The 17,050-nt window shown below is 43.7% G+C and overlaps 1 protein-coding gene across 1 annotated transcript in view; it reads left to right on the forward strand.

Moving 5' to 3' along the window:
• Nucleotides 1-2,390: 2,390 nt before the first annotated feature.
• The window catches only part of ACSF3 (acyl-CoA synthetase family member 3), a 407,017-nt gene continuing 392,357 nt past the window's right edge, over nucleotides 2,391-17,050 (forward strand). Inside the window, exons 1-2 of the mRNA XM_078671571.1 lie at nucleotides 2,391-2,517; nucleotides 5,664-6,365. Of these exons, the coding sequence (XP_078527697.1) occupies nucleotides 5,694-6,365 (672 nt within the window). The 5' untranslated portion in view covers nucleotides 2,391-2,517; nucleotides 5,664-5,693. The remainder of the gene's footprint in view (nucleotides 2,518-5,663; nucleotides 6,366-17,050) is intronic.

Raw genomic sequence — 17,050 nt, forward strand, 5'->3', positions numbered from 1 at the left:
TGGTAGGGTGCATCGAAACTACCAAAATGATCATCTCCTTACTCATCAACTTCCTTATCAGCTTGTCCCCAACTCACCTATCAGATAACTTCTTCACAAACATAGATCACACACTTAACTTTATGTGGCAATCCAAGACACCCATCATAGCTGTTAAAAAAATGTGCCTACCAAAGAAACTAGGAGGAATCAATCCCCCAGACTTTATCAGATTCCAGACTACCTTCCTTGCTAGACAGGATCTCTACTGGCTGCATCAACCTAGTATAGCTGACCCTGGCCTGGCTTAACATCAAAATCTCTCTAGCGTGGCACTGTCACTCACAGCCCTTATCACCAACAATAGCATAATGTCAGAAAACTCAGTAAACATTCTCTCCCACACAGCACATGCCTCACCAAAAACCGACAACAAACTCCCTGACAAAATGGGACATTCTCTTACCACATCATTACGGCATAATAATAAACTCAAATCAAGGATAAAACATTATTCAAAGTAAAATGAGAGCTCATAGGCATCCTCTTGATAGATGACCTAGGCTCCCCCTCAGACCCTATTCCTTTCTCATATCTCAAATCCAAAAATGATTTTAAAAAGACATCCCCTTCTATACTTTAAAAAAATCTAAGCTATTATAACCAAACACAAACCTCCAATATCACCCAATCTTCCTTCAACATTGAGGATTATTACCAAGAGAGGACAAACTGCTTCCAAATTTCACTTCCCATTAACCCCTAAGACCTCTTCTAAAACCCATCAAATTCAAGCCAAGTGGAAAGTCTAATAAACAAAACGAGTACCACTCAGAGCCCACCCCTGAAATGGCCTTCTATTTGGACCAATCTAACATTGAATAAATTCACATCAGCGCTAGCTCAAACTAAACTATAGGACTGCCTATAAGAGCCACTAGACCACCAGCAACCTATAGACACTCGGTCTTTCAGATTCAAACAATTGGTGGAGCTGCAAGAAGACTATGGGTGACCTCCCCATTATATACTTCTTGATTGCACCCAGTCCAAAATATGTTGGTCCAAACTTGGGTCCATTATATCAAAGATTCTCCAAGTAGGCTGAACCCATGCATCGCCTGCATAGCATTGGTTAGCAAACACCCCAAACTTTGCAAGCAACTAGATACTGAAAATCCCATCCTATGTGATATACTGATATTAATAGGCTTGAAAGCCATCGTTTCTGAATGGAAAGACCTCTCCAAACTATCTACCCATGCATGGTGCAAATTGGTCCTAATCACCAGGTGTGCTGACAATCCCTTTCTGAAATCCCCCCCTAAAAAGAAGCATAAAATCAGTCAATACTGGACAATTACATCTCCAAGACCACTTTGTCTTAGCTACCACCCCCTCTCCGCCCCATCCCATCCATTCCCCCTGCCCTCACCTCCTCTGATTCCCCCACTACCCTGTCCCCAACCTCATACCACCCCTCTCGTCCCTTCACCTCCCTCCCTCTTTCTATCTGCGTTTACAACGTTCTCTATCCTCTCTTCTTTTCCTTTCTTTTTTATCCCCTCCACCACTATACCATCTGGCATTATCCTAATGCATAACACGTTCATTATTTAACTCACAATTACAACCTCACAAAGATTCTCCTACTCTACAGAACCTCAAGCTCAGTAAACATTTGCCACTACCACCAATGTATATCTTTCTGTAACCCTTCCTCCGTATTATACCAAGTTTGGTACTACCGTAACCCATCATACCCCATTATGCAATATTCTATTCTTTCTTCGTCATTATATTTCTATTGCTTGCTGTATAAAATCTCAGTAAAATAATTTGAACAAATGCATGACTACAACCCCCAGACAACAACAAAAGAAACTGGAGCAGGTGAACATGGGACAACTCGAGAGGTCTGAAGAGGGCATTTCCTGTCCCAGCATAGAATATTAAAGGTAGAAAGCTCATTCTAGTGAGAGTGCCCGCCTATTCCCAGATTTCGTCCGTGCTTGAGAAGCTCAGTCAGTCCAGGTTTGTCTCTGCATTCCTTGATTTGTAGTCATTAATCCCAAGATAAACTCCGAACTTCAGGTCCAGAAAGGGAACGGAGAAAACTGGACTAATTGTGCTACTTACGCTTGGACTTGGAAATTTTAAGAGTTTTGTGTTCCCAATGTAAGGGTAACATTTGAACGTAATATACCATGCAGGAAGCGGCGACAGGCGCTTTTGGGTCTGTGTGCCCCACTGAAGAACAGGACTTCGCAGCTGAGTGAGCCGGTGCTGCTCGGTTGTGGCGCTATACAGCAGAAAACTGTAGAACTGCGTGCTCCAGCGAGCTTAGCCTGGCGCTGCCGCGCGCGCGCCTGACAGTTCATTTCCTCTCTGTGACGTCCCGTCCTCCGCCTGGAACGCAAAAGCCAGCATCGATTTCCGCCCGGAAGAGTGCAGCGACGGACCGGCTCCCCATGCCTACAGGAGCCGGTCAGAGTACAGGGTCAAAGCCTGCACTACTGGGGAGTGAGAGAGACCTAGGTGAGCAGGGAGGAAAGAAATGGAGGAGGAAAGATGAACTGGCGCAAGAGGGGAGGAGGAGCGTACTTTTAAATGTTGTTCTCGAATGAGAGCGCGTGAAGGGTTGGTGGGATGACGCAGAGGTCTGCCCACGCTTTGTGCGCTGTCAGCCGCTGTTCCTGCCTTCTCTACCTCTCTGCCTACTCTACATGGCGCGGCACGAGATACAACCAAACATAGTGTCAGTTTGTGAGGGGTAGAGCTGCCAGGTGACTCCAAATCATCTCAGAACATAATTTTCCTGCTTTACCCTTTTTGTTACCAACCTGGTGCATTCTGGGAGATGTAGTTTTGGTTAATTTTAACTGAATCAAAGAAAACAATATAACTGAAAACAAAGGGGCTTATTTATGAGCCCTCGCGTCCCTTTTGTGCCGCTGGTGTCACTTTTTGTGACACACCAGCATCGTAAAAAATGCGGCATGTTGCGTCATATTTATAAAGTGACGCCTCTAGGTAGATGCGTCACTTTGTAAACCCCTGAGCCACATTATACCTGCGCCATGTATAATGAATGCAGGGTGGGCGTTATGATGCAAGTAAGCCTCGGAGAAGTGTGGCAGTGAAATCTGAGATATTTCACTGAGCCACTTCTAGGACGCAAAGGCATCATGATGCCTGCCTCACCACAGGCGCAAGACTGACGTACGCACATTTGAAATGGGACTTGCCCATGTGCAATGACCCATTCCTGGGGTTGTGTCACTTTGGTGACACACTCCAGCAATGCGTCATTTTTGCGCCTACAAATACGTCAGAAATACTGAATTAGCTGTAACTCCTTGCGACATGGTGCATCATACTATAAATATGACGCATCCAGCATGTAGCAAGGAGGGTGAAATGAAAAGTGATGCATCGCTGTTTTCACGCAGCGATGCGTCACTTTTCATAAATGAGGTCCAAAGTTTTGTAGGGTGATATCGAAGGGCTGCAGCATGTTGTCACTGGTGACATGGGGCTACTTTGTAATCTTAGCGAGAAGGTGCACCAGCTAAAATTCCCATAGGGTTGCTGGTCACCACATCTAGGGCCAGATGTAGGTAATTTTTATTTACCGACCTCTTAAATACCGAGTCATACCGACTCGGTATTTAAGAGGTCGGAAAATAAAAATACCGAGATGTAGGTAATTGCAGATGTGCAATTACCGAATCGGAAACAGTCGGTAATTTCCGATGTGGTAAATACCGACCAGTCAATGCCCATGCATTCCTATGGGCTTTGAAGCCCATAGGATTGATTGGGCATATACCGGTCGGTATTTACCACATCGGAAAATACCGACTGTCACAAGGGTGCAGGGGGTGTCACTTTGACACCCTCTGGCACCCCCAAAAGAGGCTTGGGTGCCATGTGGCAGGCATACCTGCCCTAAGGGCAGGTCTGCCTGTCATATGGCATAGGTGTGCATGCACACATGTGCATGCACACCAGAAACGGTATTTTACCATCAAGTAGTATTTGATGGTAAAATACCGATGTTGTACTGCTTGTGGGACTCAGAAGAGTCCCACCTACATACCAATTGTCCGGAATCAGTAATGATACCGACTCGGTATTTTACATACTCGGTAAATTTACCTACCGGTAAATTTACCGAGTCTGTAAATTACAGGGACCTACATGTCAAATTGCTTTTACCGGGTGGTAACGGCCGAATTCGGCCGTTACCACCCGGTAAAAGCCTACCTACATCTGGCCCTCAGTGTTCCCTCAGCATAGGTGCAAGGAATTGGTAAAGAAGAAACATGCTCTTGTACTGCAGATTGTTTAATAAGCTGTGAGGGCGGTGCCTACCCTTGTTCTCTCCAGTAACTGCCTCTAAATTTTATCTAAATGTTATCTACAATATTCCTTCTGACATAGCAACTTTATATGCCAACGTTAAAAAGAAAACAGACCACAACGTAAACGTTAGCTTTAATGTTAACTGAAACACTGACCTCAACCTAACCCCTAGACCTAACATTAATGATATCTGAATAAATTAAGTTGTATTGACTATATTATGTTTTATAGCCGGTTCCCTGAACCTATATTCATACTAAGGTAAACTGTCTTTCTGTAATCTAATTAATACAATTAATTAAAATTATGAAGTAGTTCATTTTAGAATGAAAGCTAGCTGTAACTCTAAATGTCTAGAACAGATTTTAATCTAACTCTGACTATACAAATAACTTTAATCTAAACCATAACAATTACCCATTTTAGGTCATTAAATTAAAATCAAAGGAAATCGTTGTTGTGAACGTTTGTTATATTGGGAAATATTTTTAAATAGACATTTAAAAAGAATTTCATTTTTGTTAGGAATTTATGTACTTACCTTTATACGTCAGAGTCCAAATGTATAAGTTGAAGTAGTAGCATCGAAATCAAGCGATAGTCAAACTAATGGTATAGGTCAATGTTATGGTAAGCAGAAGTGTTGGATTCGAAGCAACGGGGTGCCCCTCATCTGCAAAACTTTAACAAATAAGAAATAAGAGGCAGTCTATAAATGAATGATGCGTTGTCTTTCGTGTAAGTTTCCTACTTAGTTATCCCTTCTGGCTATGAGCCATTTTAGCTGACAATTGTATCAGAGCCACTGGAATTATGCATCAGGGGAGGACCAAATTATGAGAGACAGTTGACGAAATAATGCTTCAAGAAAATATGCGGCGTAATAGTCACGATTTGTGGCAGTAATAATTCACTATTGTCAATTTATGCGTGTACACTGTCTGAGCAAAAGTTTTACCTCATTCATATCAGTTGAATACACTTGAAATAACACTTGAATCAGCAACTGAAAGGCGACCTGCCATTGCATCGCAATACATATGGCAGCGATTTTCGTAACCTTGATCATTTTGAGGTAGAAATAAAAAAATATATAAAATGTGCAAATTACGCAATTGTTGTTGGAATACGTGGCAAGTGTGGATACATCCATACATGCAGAAAATGCCGCAGAATTGCATAGTTCCCGTGGCCCTCAGTATTATGCATGCCGCTTTGACCTTTGCACTGTACATCTACACTGATATGTGTATGAAGCGATTGACAGTGCTTTGTTCTTTCTCATTTGCCCACCCCAATCCCGTCTTTCCATGCAGTGGAGACCGACCCAAGGAAAAACCTGGAAAATGTGGACTGTGATTGGTTGCCGCTTTGGTGTGAGTCTCCACTCCAGGGCATGGTCTCATTCTTGGAGGTGGCGGTGTGAAGGTCAGCATGTTTCCAAATGCCTACACACCACCCGGACATGTGGCAGTAATGGAAGCTTCCCTGTGTACATGAGGGCAATGGCCTTTGGGGATAAGACTGCCATTATTGATCAAAATGGACAGCACACATACAGAGATCTCTGCCAACGGAGCACCCTCCTATCTCAGCTGATCCACCGGACATCGGAGCACCCAGGCACAGACCTGAAGGAAGCCCGCATCTCGTTTTTGTGCCCCAACGATGCTTCGTATGTGGTTGCCCAGTGGGCTTCCTGGATGAGTGGGGCTATCGCCGTCCCCCTCTATAGGAAACACCCTGCCCCCGAGCTAGAGTATGTCATCAGGGACTCTGAGAGCACGCTTGTTATCGTCGAGGACAGATACAAGGAGGTGGTGATTCCTATATGTAGTAAGCTGGGGATACCAGTCCTACACATGCCGGGACCTGATGCCAGTTTGGAGAAGCCCCCCTCTAACACAAGCCCCCCAGTTACAGAGTGGAAGGACCGAGGAGCAATGATCGTCTACACCAGCGGAACTACTGGAAGGCCTAAAGGTGTAGTAAGCACTCATCGCAATCTACAAGCCATGGTGAGCTGGGCTTCTTGTATATGCAGTCTATGGGTGGGGGATTTCTTGACTGAAACTCTGGGTCTTCAGTTCTTGGGTAGGCCATGGTTTGATTATGCGCTCAGAGTTTCAAAGGTGACATGCTCTGCAGCCTCTGGTGAGCTGGGATTCCTGTATCTACAAAGTATTGCTAGGGCATGCCTTAATGTGAGGTAAAATTGGCTTTCAGTACCAGCAGTGTAGTATGAGTATAGTATTATATAATGAAGTTGAAAATTGAAGTTAAGCTGCGGACACAGATCTCTACAAAAAGGTAAGGTTTATTTTGGTCTGTCGGTTGCATGGTTTCCCTCCAGCCAGCCAACATCCAACTGCCTACAGTGGAATCCACGTAATCCTACAATCCTGAACTCCCATGATGCTGGCGCACGAGCCAGTAAGAGATAAGAAGAACACTACACATCTTCTCCATTACAACAACAATTTTGTTTTTTTTTACAAGAATCTGTGCCAACAAAGACATGAGGGGAAAGGCAAATAAACTGTGGGGTACCTACAGGAAAAACAGCATAACAACAAGAGAAACTAAGATTGTTAACAAGCATTGCAAAAAACGAAAAATAAATATAAATAAAGTAAATATACTGTGAATAACTACTCCACATAATCTTTCAAGTAACATGAGGTCTACGAACTCTCGAACTCCTCACCTCCCAGTCACTCACCTCACTCCCAGTGACCTCGTACCTTCTAACTCCCTCTCTGCCAGACAGTTCACCATCCCCCATCAACATGTAACAGCTGATGCCTTTCGATACCCACTCCTTGGCCAAAGCACACTCCCCACATTTCTGAAATAAAGCCACCCTTCTTGTGTTCCACCTGTCCCCATTCTCCAGGACTACATGCCACTCATGCACAGATTTTACTTTGAAAGGTCCCAAAAACGTAGCAAGTCCAGGCCCCACGCGACCTCTCATAATCTTAACCCAATCCCCCACATCCACTCCATTGCCTTTACACACTTGTTCGACTTTATTACTACCCTCACTTTCACAACTCAACGAGAGCCACCCAGGGTGCAATTTGATTTCTGGCTCCCTCCCTCTTATACACTCAAAGAGGTTCCACAAGCACCAATCTCAGTAGTGCGATGAGCCCACACCACTTCATCAACCACACTACCAATATTCTTTCCATTCTGAAGACCCATCAGGATCGTACCTTTTACCAATCTGTTGGCCCTTTCCACAAGACCATTGCCTTGTAGATTCTACAGAGAGGTGCACTTGTGTTTGATTCCACACCCACTCAAAAAACTCTGCATGTTGCTTGATGTGAGCTGAGTACCATTATCAATGACCAGGAATTTGAGTAAACCTTCTTCCAAAAACACTTTTTCCAAAATGGCAATGGTGTTGCTAGTGGTCACCTCCTTCATTAATCGGACTACTAACCTCTTGGAGAAAACGTCCATCATCACCATCGCAAATCCAAGCTCTGCCCCTTACTCATTCATGGGACCATTGAAATCCAAGCACAGAGTGAACCAAGCTTTACCTGGATCCTCAATGTGTCCTTGCTCCGATTTTACCCCTGTACTAAGCCTCTTCTTACTATTCTTACAATCCACACATCTCACTACCCAACTCACAACATCCTCGTGCATGCCAGGTCACCAACACAATTCCTGCAACCTTTTCTTGGTGAGGTTCTGGCCAAGATGACCTTCACGCGCAAGATAACCTATTTTCTTCCTCAAAGCTTGGGGTGGCACCAACTTGTCATTTCTCATAATGATCTCATGATCACACAAGGACAGTTCGCCCAGAACTTTCACAAAAGGTCTTACCCTAACAGCTACTGTACTCTCACGTCTGTTCCCCTTAAATACCAGCTTAACACATTTCAACACCTCATCGACATCCATTTCTTTGCTCCACTCCTCTTTGGTAAACATAGTTAAACAACTTGAATCACCCACTCCAGATAACAGTGCCACTGCACCTCCCATCTCTCCTGAAATTACAGCTTCTCTATCCACCTCTTCCCAAGTCATGGATAAACAAGATAAGCGATCGGCTTGAATATTTCTCCAACAAGGAATATGTTCAATTTTATATTTGTACTCCTGTAACCTGGCTGCTAAGCTTGCTAGACTCGCCAACCCCTTCCGTGCACCACCAGGAAGTACAAATCAGACAGGGGGCTTGTGATCAGCGCAAAGCACTAAACCCAACCCCCACAAGTACGTGCAGAAATACTCCACTGACCATGCTACAGTCAATGCCCGTCACTCGATATCTGAATAATGACGTTCAGTTTCAGTCAACGAACGCGATGCACATGCCACAGTCTTTTCCCCTGTATCATGTACCTGTGACAACAAAGCTCCAGCACCGGTGGCACTTGCATATACAGTCAAAAAATACTTTTTTGTGTGTATCAAATTGCACCAAAATCCCAGCACAGCAAATCTCCATTCTCTTAAAACTCTCCTGTTGCTCCCCACCCCACTGAAATACCCACCTTCCTCAACAACCACCTCAAACATTCAGTTCTTTCAGCAACATTTTTTTTACAAATTTGGAATAGTATTCCACGAGGCCCATAAAGGACCTCAACTGATCTTTGTCAACTGGGCTGGGAACTTTTTGAACGGCTTCTATGAGATTTTTATTTGGTAGCACACCTTAATATTCTTACCCCTCCATCACTATCCAGTATGGCTCGACTTTAAATATTATGATACACAACCAGATACAGTGTCAACAGACCAATGAATGTGCCCATCTGTAATGCAACTGGTGCTTATGTAAAGCGCTGTGATACCTTTTGGGTCGAGTTAGCGCTATATAAAACAAAAACAAAAAAATTACTTGCGGTAAATGAGTACCCCATAACAATAAAGTATTCCCAGATTCAGAAAGTGTTGTAAATACTGTACAAATGCACATACCGTATGATGACTCTGTACATGTTCAGTAATCCAGGTGATGATGCATTTATATGTTTTAAATATGTAAAATGTGTGCTTGAGGACCATCTCCAATACTACCTAATTCGTTTTCAAAACCTAGTGAGGAACGAAATTCACGCTTAAAGTGCACGTTCTATGTCCACTGCGGGAAACATCATTAACAACGAAGGCAGTACTAATTGGGAAACATCATTTACCACGAAGGCATTACCACTACTAACATTTACCACGTGACACTTACCACGCAGGGTGCCTTCCACGCAGGGTGCCTTCCACGACGTCTTTACCACGGGCTGGGGGGGGAGATGTGGTATTCCTTCGAGTCGTTCTGCGTGGGCTTGGGGGGCAGAGGGGGGCTGGGGGGGGTCTCCCCCCCAAAAAATAACAAGCGGGGGGCAGAGGGGGGCTGGGGGGGGTCTCCCCCCCAAAAAATAACAAGCAGTTTACTTTAAAAAAAAAAACGAACATAATTTTAAAAGAAAAAGGAAAGAGCCTCCCCCAAAGACGTGCCGTGTACGTCAAAAAAACAGTCCTTTTTTTATTTTGGTATACGTGTTTTGACGCTTGTTTCAATGGAGGATGGAAGTAAGGGCTCGTAGAGAAAGACGTGCAGGTAAGACGTTTCTAGGCGTAGTAAAATCCTACGTTGTAAATACCAGCGTGGTAAAGCCACTTGCGATGTAAAATTCGCGTGGTAAAGCCATGCGTGGTAATTGAAATCGTGGTATAATCATATATTCTACTACGCGTAACGTTTACAACGAGGCACTTACCACGTAAACGTCTTTCCAACGCGTATGCCTTCAACGATCGTATTTACCACGAAAAAAAACCCGAAGGATTAAATAGGGGGGTTGGGGGGGGTCTCCCCCCCCATAAAAAAACGATCCCGCCGTGCCGAAAAAAACAGTGTCATAAGAGAGGAAGCGGAATAAACTTCCGCTTCCTCTTTATGACGTAAGAACGACGTGGCAAAGAAGATGAGGGGAAAACGAATTCCGTGGTAACGCATGCGTGGAAAAGGCATGCGTTGCAACGGAATTCGTGGTAACGACATATAACCGTCCACTGCAACACATGCTGAAAGACGCCCTGTGACTTTTATCTTGGCAATAATGACACATGCTCTTGGCATGATGACAAAGACGTCAGCTTAATGTCCGGGGTTAAGATGTGCAGAGCAGGACAGGGAGGTACTGTGACGAGGGCTGTATCTGCTTCAAGAGACTTGAAATTTGAATTGCTGCCAGGCCAACTGTGCTACATTCTTTTGAGGAGGTCCAAAATGAGTGAAATACGTGTCAGGAAAATAGCTTAATATATTTCTTGTATGACAATGACCATAACGCATTGGGATGGGCCACTTAGCTTAAAAAAAGACCGGATACACTGAAGTTGGGAAAGATGAACTGTATTGTATAGAAATGCAAGGTCCATATTCCAAGGCAAGAATAGAAACAATGGCAGGGCCATTTAAGCCATTAACGGCACATGTAAGCAATTTGCTAGTCTTATGATGTGCCCACATAATTTTCTTGTTTTTGTCCTTTAAGAGAATTTAAAGTCTGACCATAGTCCATGCCGAACTCTTTTTATATATACAACCCTGTCAGAACGTTCAGATGTGGAATCATTTATTTAGTAAGCTGGATTTTGCCTGTAAGGGAATTGAAAAGGCCTGAAACAAGCTTTCAGAGGAGAATCCCAACAGCTGTAGTGCAGATTTACAGATCTATACAAAATACAACTGGTATGTTTGATGAGAAACCAAACACAGTTAAGTCTAAAGAGTATGATGGTCAGATTTTAAGTACGTAGAAGGCAGTTCTGATCAGAACTATGAAATACTCAAGCATGTCCCTTGCTTGAAGAGAGTTGTATTTACCTACTTGAGGCTTAAAGAGGTTCCTCTATACATCACGTTTTGTCCAACACTTGGGTGCTTCCTGAGCGTGGAATAAACCTTTAGACAGCGAGGTAGATAGCTGAATACTTTTCTCATGTAGTAGAAAAAGGACAGCTGGAGGTTTGAGAAGCGAGGACAGACGAGGTATAAATTCCTATTCCTATAAGATTGTGTGGAGCCGGTGTAGATGGCCTATAATAAACGTGCACCATAAGCCATGAGGTCCAGGCACCATTCTGACACCTTGTTTTGAAGAAGAGCTACCTAGGGCGCAAGAGTAAGATTTTCTGTGTACCATCTTGTAAGTTGCTAAGTTCTGAACTGGGTTTCACATGAAGATTCTGCTTAAAAATCTGAGGCAGGTGCTATAGCATGAGCACCATTTAACTGAAGACATGGGATACAGGGAATAAAAGCATCAAAAGAGCCAGGCTGTTCTACAAGGATGATCCTATTAATTGTAAGTCTTGTTTTTGTACTCTGGCTTCCAGGACGACAAAGGGTCCATTCCTCAGATGGCGAATGTCAGGAGTTTACATGCTAGGATTACTGCAATTTTACATATTAGGTATCGTCCAAAAGCAGATCAAAAGAACTAAAAGCTAAGTTGCCAGAATGTTCCTAGATCTTTAAAGCTGATGAACAACGCTCACCTTGACACGTCTCCACTGGTTGTTGGTGGGTCAACAGATATTATTAACAATCTGTGCAATGCAGAAACAACCTTCCCGGGTAATTACTCAAGCTTGCTATGTGAACTAGATCACCACTTTGACCCTGCCATGATCCTATGCTCTAGCCATGTCTTGAAAATCAAAAACCGAATTCACTATAAATGGAGAACCCTCGAGAGACAGGGCTCTCTGGAGCTTATTTGTTGGACAACTGAACCTTAATAAACAATATTATTTTCAGAAAGACCTTATAATAGCCCTTTGTAGGCCAATAGTGTTTAAAATGCCAGAGTGGGACCATTCCCATCATGTAGACACCAGATCCACTTCTCAACATAGCGGTCAGACTTCTGGCGGGACCAGATACCACACGCTGTCCGGTAAACACTGAACACATTCCCCACTTTTAGTCCAAGAGGAAATTAAAATCCAAGCAGTCCAGGACTCTGCATCATAAAACGCTTGTCTCTCTACTAGGCTCTCCAAAATACATGTGGAGCACTTCGTTGGCTTCTGGCACATAATTCCATTCTATTCAGACAGTATTTGTAATGCACAGCTAATTATCCTGGGGGGGGGGGGTGTATCCAGGTGTTCAGTCTCGAGGGTCTTAGTTGAAGAGCCTGGATTTGAGTCCCTTTCTGAAGTTCGATAGTGAAGGTGCAGTTCAGAGTTGGAGGTCGTTCCAGGACTTGGCGGCGAGGTAGGAGAAGGAATGACCACTGCTGTGGCTTCTGTGGTTGTGGGGGGCGTGGGAGAGAGCAAGGGAGGCGAAGCGCAGTTGTCTGTAGGGTTAGTGGAAGGTCAGGCGGTGGTTGAGGAATGGAGGTCCTTGGTTGTGGAGGGCTCTGAAGGCATGGGGTAGCATTTTGGACAGGCATCTCTCCGGGACGGGGAGCCAGTGGAGGCTTCTGATGTGGGGGGTGGTGATGCTGGTCCATTTGGGAAGGTTGAGGATGAGTCTGGCTGCTGTGTTCTGTATGGTTTGGAGTCGTTTAAGGATTTGGGTGGGGAATGTATTTCCGTTGGCGAGCCGACTGGTGATGAGGGCTTGCGTGACTGTTTTCCTGGTGTTAATGGGGATCCATCTGAAGATCCTGTGGAACATACAGAGGATGTTTAAGCAGGAGGAGGATATGGGGTTGATCTGATATTGCATTGAGAGTTTGCTGTCCAGATGACCCCAAGGGTGCGGATGTGGTAGGTCAGGGTGGGTGTAGGTCCGAGTTGGGTGAGCCACCAGGTGTCGTTCAACGCTGAGGTGTCCCTCCCGAAGATGAGCACCTCTGTCTTGTCCAAGTTCAGCTTTAGACAGTTGGCCCCCATCCAGTCGTTACAAAAGTTGGTTCTGGTGGTGGCTGGGTCTTTCCTGAGCGATAGGATGAACTGGGTGTCATCTGCGTAGGAGGTGATGTTGAGTCTGTGGGTGTGTACGAGGTCGGTCGGCGGGGTCATGTAGATGTTGAACAGGATTGGTCTGAGGGAGGAGCCTTCTTCTGAGATAGCACGATGAACTGCTTGTAGCAGGGTTAATTTTCCTTTAATGTTTGATGAAAAGAGGTGTAACCTTTCATTTGCTTTTGTGGAGAATGCATTGTCTATAGGGATGAAGTGGTCTGAGTTCCAAGCAGTTTAGAGAGATGGAGAAATAGACAGTGCCTCCAAGAGCTGAAAATCAAAAAAGCAATAACGACAACTACTTGTGCTAGCTGTGCTCTACACAGTGCCTGAACTTCTGAGACCTGATGCCAATGGGCTCTAAGAATGGAAGCTGAACAGTATTCCTTGAGGCAATGGCCTAACAGATATGTATTGCTCAGGTACCCTAACCTAAGGAAAGTAATTAGCAAATAGGCAAACAAAACTCTTTCTAGAGCCAATGACAGCAAAGAACAGGTCCTACCCTCTTGTGTCGAAAAAACTCTGTTAATCGTTAAATATAATTTGCTGTACATAGGAATAGACTTGCCGGGAAATTAAATGAAAGGAAAGCACATGGAAAGTAGTCAGTGTCGGTCAGTCTTTCGTTTAAGGAAACTTGATTTGATTTGAAGCCTATGAGTTAGAGGTGGCGTTTGAGTAGTTTCCTGTGAATACATGTGGGTATCTAAAGCTGCTAGAGTGCTGACAGGTAGTGTGACTCAGAACTTATTAAGGTAGAACAGGTATTCATGTTGCAAAAGTGCTGCAGAAATCAAGGATTTATACCTCCACAACAACCAGGCTGAACCAGTGAGATAGGCAGACAGGTTATTGAAGCCAAAGTCAGCCATAGCATTCAGTTTTGTACAGAGGCACTCAAGTGCTTACTAATCTATATAATGAAACATGCAGCTATCTTTGGTACTTGGAACTGAGACATGCATTAACTGCTGAAAGTAGGTGTTTAAGTATTTGCTTAGGCATCAATATGTGAGTTATGGTGGGCTTACATGTTAGCATGCATAGCTGTGTTTACACGCCCTTGCCCCCTGTGAAGCATTTGTATGCCACAATCTCTCTCGGACATTAAGAAGTAAACATTGCTCCTATCCCAGGTATGGTACCAGGATGTATTTCTTGGAATATTGTTTTATAACAAACATATTGCTGTATTGAAATGAATAATTAAATCTACTCCCAATCATACAATATTTTTGTAAATGATATTTAGGATACAATATTTATGCCTAATGATATACTAGTATACAATATTCTAACATGCAACCCTACCCTGTAACAGACCTATCCTAGACTATTGAAAAGGGAGTTGAATGAGTGCATATATTTGTAATTTTGCAACTATGCCTGCCCTTTTCGGAATATTACTCGCACTTGATGAATTCACATGACAATTACAATTCACATTTATGTTGGATGTTGGCCTCACTTCCGTCTCCACGCAACACCATAATTCATATTAGTTGTTCCACTGAAACCTTTTGGCCAAATAAGTTTTCCCCAATTTAAATGACCATGTTGTTTCTGTGTACTCTGTTGAAGATGTTGTTCCTTAGCACACCAGAGGTGTGAAAGATTAACACTACAGGAAGCATCTTTCCCTCTCTCTGATATGCTAAGAGTTGCTTACTCCGATGCAGGAGGATCTGGTCTTCCATTTCCATAGCTGGGTGCTGTACAGGTGGCATTGGTGACTGTGGTCCTCAGCTCAGTGGTGGTTACTGTTCTTGGGCACATACACGCTCATCCGTCTCCTGACCTTGCTACAGTGTTCAGACACATGGAGTTTGGAGAACCTTTATTGGTGGATCTTCATCTCTCTAGAATGTCTACACCAAATTTAACATATCTTATCGGGATAATGCCTTGTACGTAGCTGTACATTCAGGTACACTATCATTTTAAGGTGGCATAGGCTTTCTACTTTTCCCTTTCAGGATTTAGGAACTTGATGAAATATTTTCACCACTCCTTGGCAACTTTTCTGTTGAACTCTATCGCAGTGGTTCCCAGTTTCTTTAGAATTTCAGCCCCCTTTTTGGAACTAAGACATATATTCGCGTCCCACCTAGTTTTAGTGGACATTAGGCAGGACTTTTTTTCTTAATGTAACTAAGTCATGTGCTACGGCACTGTCATTTACAGACGGCACATTTTTCATTTAAATAGCAACTTAATTTGCACAGACATACAGTTTTACTGTTAAAAATATATTGCACACCAATGATAATGTGAGGAAATCGTGTTTTAGTGAATATTTATCATTAGTGCAACACCAAGCAAAGTGTCTTGAGTTGTTTTGATCCTATTAAAATCTTTGTTTCCACCACACTTCAGAATTACAAAATATCTGGGCTTCATTTTTGTTTTCCTAACTCCTGAATGTGTACTCTTCATTTGCAGGTATTTACATTTTGTTGTTTTGTTACAAAAAAAAGTACACCCTACAGCCTTTCCTGACAAACGCCTGTACCCCAGCAAGTTTGTCACATATTTCACTTTACTTTTCTTTCTCTGACGGCAAAGTGAGAGGAGTTTGCAAACACTAATCCCCATGTTAAAGAACATAAACAGCAATTTGTCAGAAGACATAGCCTGACATTTGACCTTTAACCCTTCCTCACGGGGCGAATTCTGCCATGGTGTGGGGAATCAATTAGGGGGCGTAACCCGTTGCATGCTCAAGATGGCCCCCAGCCGTCCTACGTCACACTGGGCATATGTTCAGGAAGGCCGGGGGCCACCGAACTCCGCCCACTAATCAATTCTTCCGCACAGGCGGGGAATTCGCACCGCACTGGGGAACCGCGGCATTCGGACGGCCCCTGGCCATCCTAAGCACGCGCCCAGTGTGATGTAGGACGGACGGGGTCCATCCTGAGCACACAAGTGGTTATCTTTTGGAGAAAATATTACAAGATAAATGCAGAATTTAAATCCACCTTTATTTATTGCTTAAGCCCACCAAAAATCGGCTCAGGACCCACCAGAGGGATGCGACCCACAGTTTTGGAAACACTGGTCAGTAGCCTATCCAAGTCATGTCAGATGCAATCCCACCTGATGCCAACACTGTCCAGTCTTGTATTTCCTAGAGAACTCGGAAGAACCCAGTGTCCTAGACAGAATTCTTGTTTGCTGATCTGCTTATTGTACTGGGTTTTATTTCTCCCAGCATTCTGGGGAGACCCCTGCAATCGCATAAATGAGATCTATTTTCTAAAGCAGATGTCCACTGGAAGTCAAACATCCCTGTTGAACAAAAAATAACGTAGCAAAATTGATAGCATCACCCTTGTGATTGTGACACACGTGCACTATTGTTACAGCATGTTGGCTCCATTTTGGATAATCATGGGGCTTCACTGTGTCTAATTTACGAGTTTCATTTGAGCATGCTCTTGAAACCTGTAAGAGGAAATTATAGTCCTCTCACACCCTGTAGGAGAGTAGGGTCTGCTTCCTATGGTCACCCCCACTTTTTGCTGTGTTTTTCTGGTTTTTCGACTTTATTTTTTTGTTTTTTGTTTTTTCAAAAACCTTTATTTGAGCAAGCATAGAAAAATACAAGAATGGGCCTACAACCTCACGGGCTGGCCGCTAATATTAAGGCACAAGGCATGAATTAGAATGTACACCCGTGGTAAGGCACAAATCCAGCACAAAGCATTACTCCCAACATAACACAGAGCATTTTGAATTTTTA

This window comes from Lissotriton helveticus, chromosome 12 (genome assembly GCF_964261635.1).
Source record: "Lissotriton helveticus chromosome 12, aLisHel1.1, whole genome shotgun sequence".
NCBI lineage: Eukaryota > Metazoa > Chordata > Amphibia > Caudata > Salamandridae > Lissotriton > Lissotriton helveticus.